Below are 4969 nucleotides of genomic sequence, written 5' to 3'. Positions count from 1 at the left end.
GGTTCAACTCCTAGGATCTACACACTGGTTCATAACTACCCATAATCCAGCTCCGGGGATCCAATACCCTCTCTGACAGACACCAAGCATGCATACAGTGCACATACATGTATGCAGGCAAAACAACAGTTACATATAAAATGAATGAATCTCATTTTTAAAACAAGTGTGGTCTGGAAGAGGGTTCTGGGAGTCCAACCTTCACTAACGTTGGCCTTAAGGCGGGCACTGGTCCAGGTGAGGTCACCTCACACAGATAGCCCTATGTATGTGACTGTTTCACTGTACCATGCTGTGACAGAGCCAAGTGAGCCCTTGCCACACACCAGCACCATGAATCAGAAGCCAAATAAATACCTTTTCTTTATAAAGTACCAAGATTTGGTTATTTTGATATAATACAAGACTGGCCAAGGCATTGGGCATGATAATTTGCTTGGTTGAGCCTGTGTTCACAGGAGGAGAAGCGTTAAGATTCCTGTTCACCTGTAGGGCAGCTCACACCTGTGAAGGCTGGTAACCGTCAGAATTGGTCCCCATCTCTGGGGTCTCAGGAGAGAAGCTGAGAGGTGATAACAAAGGATGTTTATTCAGGCTCAATCTCTTGGCACAGTGTATGTACGGAAATGTCAGGAAACTATAAATTGGGTTGCCATGAAGTCCATTGGCTCAGCTTCCTCTGTGGGCCCCTTTCTCAGCCTCTCACTACAAATTCTCAAAGTGTAGACAGTTGGGGTCACTTCTTGGCAGCTTCTGCCTGGGCTGCCAAATCCGCCTCTTTCTGAGCAGCCAAAACCACAGCTCGTTCCTTCTGGAAAGCCGCCAGTTCTTCTGCACTGAGGCTACAGAAAGAGACAGACGGTCAGTGAGGAGTGGGTCCTGGCACAGACCCCAGCTGCCCTGCCCACTTCCCTCCCTGGACTTTCCATCTGTCATACCTCTGCTCATCTGTGGTTTCTCTACCTGGAACCACAACTCACACACTCTATCTTCCTCTGCCTTGACTCCTGTCTTAAAGTCCTACTTAACCTGTGGCCTCTATTATACCATTGGGATTTCCTATGCCTTCCTTTGAGCCACAAACATTTCAAATGAGGGAGTCACAGATCTACATACTTTAAGGATTTAAAAAAACTATCCAGGAAGACTGTGTTCTAACCGCACCCAGTGAGGAAAAACTGACACCAGTCTTGCTGTAGGGAATGACACCAGCAGCAAGCGGCCAGTGATAACTGTCCCTGCTCCTGTCTCTGCTGGGCTCTGGGGCAAATGCTCTCCTACTTGACAAGGGACCCTTCTGACTGGTCCTTCCCTCAGGCCACATCCCATCTGCCTCTAGACAAGGCTCCTAGACCAGAGTGAACTTAGCGTCAGCTCCTTCACTCTCCTTGTTCACTGTAACCTTATCCTCTTTCACCCTCCTTTCCTGGGCTGTTTCCATGTCACCTCCCTCAGAGTCCTCAATGACATATCAGGTAAAAGCAGGAACTCTCCTCTCTGCTCGCATGACATCCATTGATTTTATAACATTGACTACCTGCTAGTCTAAGCCTCTATGTAGGGGTCTGCCTCTATTTTAGGAATACACATTTCTCCAGAGTGGCCAGGTACTACGGTCCATTCCTGGTTCTAGCCAGTGTCCAGATCCATGTCCAGGACAGAACAGGTGCTTATGAAATATATTCCAAACGAGATGAGGCTTCAACCCATATCCTTCTGATAGAGTCTGCTAGACATGTATGAAAATGTCACAATGAAGCTTAATATGCATTAACTAACATAGGCTATAAATTAAGAAAAACAAGCCAGGTGTGGTGGCACACATCTTTAATCCCAGCACTTGGGAGGCAGAGGCAGGCGGATTTCTGAGTTTGAGGCCAGCCTGGTCTACAGAGTGAATTCCAGGACAGCCAGGGCTACACAGAGAAACCCTGTCTCGAAAAACCAAAACAAACAAACAAACAAACAAATGGGGCTGGAGAGATGGCTCAGCGGTTAAGACCACTGACTGCACTTCAGGTCTTGAGTTCAATTCCCAGCAACCACATGGTGGCTCACAACCATCTGTAATGAGATCTGGCGCCCTCTTCTGGAGTGTACTTATAATAAATAAATAAATCTTTAAAAAAAAAAAAAAAAAAAAAAAAGAAAGAAAGAAAAGAGAAGAAAAACAAACCAAACCCAAGCACCTCACTGAAACGGGCCGTCTCAGCTTTACTCCCAAATCAAGAACTTTCTTGGGTTCCTATCAAGATACTCACTCCTTCACCACTCGAATGCCCAGGGAACGGGCAGAGCCAATGATGGAGCGGACCACTGAAGACAGGGGTACATCCTGCATCGCAAAAGCATCATCCTTAGCTTTGACACAAGCAATCTCATAGACGTGCTTCAAACTCACCAGGCCTGCCACCTCTTTCCCTGGGAAGAAGGAACAAAGAATTCTTCAAGTGCCACTACATTTCTCTGGATACATCACTCTCAGCTGCCCACTCTAGTCCTTACCTGTATGCCGGGCCCCCTTCTCAATCCCAGCAGCTGCCTTCAAAAAGTAGGAAACAGTGGGCTGCCCAATCTTGAGTTCAAATGTCCTGTCGGGCTTAACAGACGAAGGTACATGAGAATTTCTTGGTTTTCTATCCAGTCCAAGACATTTCAATGTCCCTTTCCTTCTCCCACCAACTTGTGTACCACAAAAGACAGGAAAACAAATCTACAGCACACTTCCCTACCATTTTTATTCCTAGCCCAACTCTCCTCTGGAAGCCCCGATGAGATGAGAGCTAAGAACCACAATATGTCAGGATCAAGCTAGTTCAGAGAAATTATGGTCTAGGCTTCTGTGTAAATGATAAGTAGAAGGTGGCAACCAAGTTAGAGACAGAGAAGCGACCAGGGTGACTAGTTTCAAGCGCCAAGGAAGTATATGGGAGAATGAGTCTCTCTACCTTTATAAAAATTTTTGTGGGCAGGGGAATGCCTTCTTTGATGTCCTTTGTCTTCTCATTGAACTCTTTGCAGAACTGGTTGATAGAGACACCTCGCTATGAGGAACACATAAACCAAGTTAAGTATGGGAGCTGAAGGCTTTCTACCAACCAGGAGCCCCTGTCCCTTCCCCCCTTCACTTCATCTTCGTGTGTGTACGCGCGCGCGCGTGTGTGTGTGTGTATTGTGTGTGTGTGTATTGTGTGTGTGTGTATTTCTTCTACCTTGATTCTATAGCTTTGGGTGCCAGGCGATTCGTCCACAAGGTACCACTTAATCATCAACTAGCCAACTTGGGGGTCAGAGGTGCTGAGGTCAAAAGAGGCTACGTAAGTAATACAAGGACCTAAGGCCTGAAGGTGTGAGCAGCGGAGACTCCCCGGCTCCGGCGCACTCGCCCACGTCTCCCAGGCCGGGCTCCACACACCGCACCTGACCCAAGATGGGACCTAGTGGAGGCCCAGGAATGGCTTGGCCTGCTCGCACGATGGACCGGATCACGCCGCCGGCCTCGGGCTTCTTGAGGGTCCGAGTGACCCGGCTTAGCTTCGACATGATGTAGGGTTTTAATCTTAGCTCGCCTCGGCGAAGCAAAGAACTACGCTCTGGGCGCGGCCATCTTGGGTCGGAGGCGAAGGGCCCTCGTGTTGGGCTAGGGTAAGTGAGACCAAAGAAGAGCAGTCTTGCTTCAGGCATACAGCTCTCCAACTAAAGACGAATTGTGGAATATAAGAATTAATTGAGGTTTGCGCTCTGAAGGCAGGACGAGACCCTGTATGGTTTCAGTACACACTTTCCCTCAGCGGTGCGCACAGGCATCACCTTAGACAGCCAAACAGGAGGTCGGGACTTTGAGTCTCCGCACAGCATTGTGGGTATGTAGTTTCGGCTCCTCATCCTGCGCCTGCTGTTGGCTGTGCTCTGGGTAGCCATCTGCTGGGCACTGTGATAGCTTAGCGTTCGACGTGGAGCAAGTTATGCAAAGTCCCTTGAGTCTTTTGCTTCCTCGTGTGTTTTTTTCATGGAAGGCAATGTGATTATAGACGGGAAGTGAAATGGCAGACTGCTGCCCTTTCTGGATATGAACCTGATTCATAGCTAGACAAAGAGTTAGAGCTAGGGTTAGGTTACTATTTCTTTCATCTTTGGCACCGCTAATATTATAGGTACCCTTCAGAATTATTGTGACAGCTCAGTAACACACATTTCTTTAGAACAATAATTGAACCAAGAAGGCATTTACCGCTATCTATACAAAGGGAAGAAATCTTCCTGGCGCTTTTGAAATGCAGTTTCTGAACTCTCATTCCAGTCAAACCCGATTTCCCACTAGCTTATTAGGCATACTTAATTGCTTCCACGTCTTTCTTTCTTTCTTTCTTTCTTTCTTTCTTTCTTTCTTTCTTTCTTTCTTTCTTTCTTTTTTTTTATTGGAAGGATGATGACTTTATGTGTCTCAGAACTCTGCATCCTGCTCTATTCTATCCAGGATTCCTGGTTATTACTTGCTTTTTAGGGAATGATACCTAAAACCAAGTGGTGTTTGAAGCCTTTGTTATCACTCCCCAGAGCAACCTTGTGTACCTAGGCACTTTAGGGTAGCAAAGGCCTTGGTAGGACTCTGACTCACAGACCCTTCCTGACCACACGTGGCTGCAAAGCTCCACTAATTGTAGTTTGAATGCTCCATTATTTTCTATAACAGTCCAGGATATATGGTTTTCCAAAAGCTGATCCAGTTTCCGGACTGAGACTACTCTGAAGGAACTATCCACTAAGTCAGTGTTTGAGATCCTTCAGATTCAAAGGGAATTCTCCAGTTTCTTTTTTTTTTTTTTTTCCTTTTCTTTTCCTTTTTAAAAGTAATTCCTCTCCAGACAACCAGGCAGCCTGTTATGTAGCATACCACTCTGGATTCTATCTATCATCTTCCTCTAAACTGCCTCTCACCAACCTCCACTTTTTCTTTCCTCTACTCTTG

The 4969-nt window shown here is 46.6% G+C and overlaps 1 protein-coding gene across 2 annotated transcripts; it reads right to left on the bottom strand.

Annotated features, from left to right (window-relative positions):
- Positions 1-396: 396 nt before the first annotated feature.
- On the bottom strand, positions 397-3614 carry Mrpl11 (mitochondrial ribosomal protein L11). 2 transcript variants are annotated; one of them, XM_029542314.1, is made up of 5 exons: positions 3213-3399; positions 2949-3044; positions 2506-2599; positions 2262-2421; positions 397-842 (listed from the first exon to the last, which is right to left on the bottom strand). In XM_029542314.1, exons 1-5 carry the CDS (start codon positions 3267-3269, stop codon positions 737-739), a joined length of 513 nt encoding a protein of 170 aa, XP_029398174.1. In that variant the 5' UTR covers positions 3270-3399; the 3' UTR covers positions 397-736. The 2 variants fall into 2 exon arrangements, with proteins under 2 accessions (XP_029398174.1, XP_021068044.1); XM_021212385.1 differs by lacking the exon at positions 3213-3399 and adding an exon at positions 3421-3614 and having other exon boundaries at positions 571-842.
- Positions 3615-4969: the final 1355 nt, after the last annotated feature.

Source organism: Mus pahari, chromosome 1, assembly GCF_900095145.1.
Source record: "Mus pahari chromosome 1, PAHARI_EIJ_v1.1, whole genome shotgun sequence".
Taxonomy (NCBI): Eukaryota; Metazoa; Chordata; class Mammalia; order Rodentia; family Muridae; genus Mus; species Mus pahari.
This window is presented reverse-complemented; position numbering and strand designations above follow the sequence as displayed.

Coding starts and splice junctions, on each gene's coding strand:
- Mrpl11 (XM_021212385.1), bottom strand. CDS start 3,543: ATGTCGAAGCTAAGCCGGGTCACTCGGACCCTCAAGAAGCCCGAGGCC. Junction 3,045..3,420: donor TAGGTCCCATCTTGGGTCAG/GTGCGGTGTGTG, acceptor TGTTCCTCATAG/CGAGGTGTCTCTATCAACCA. Junction 843..2,261: donor GGCATTCGAGTGGTGAAGGA/GTGAGTATCTTG, acceptor CTCTTTCTGTAG/CCTCAGTGCAGAAGAACTGG.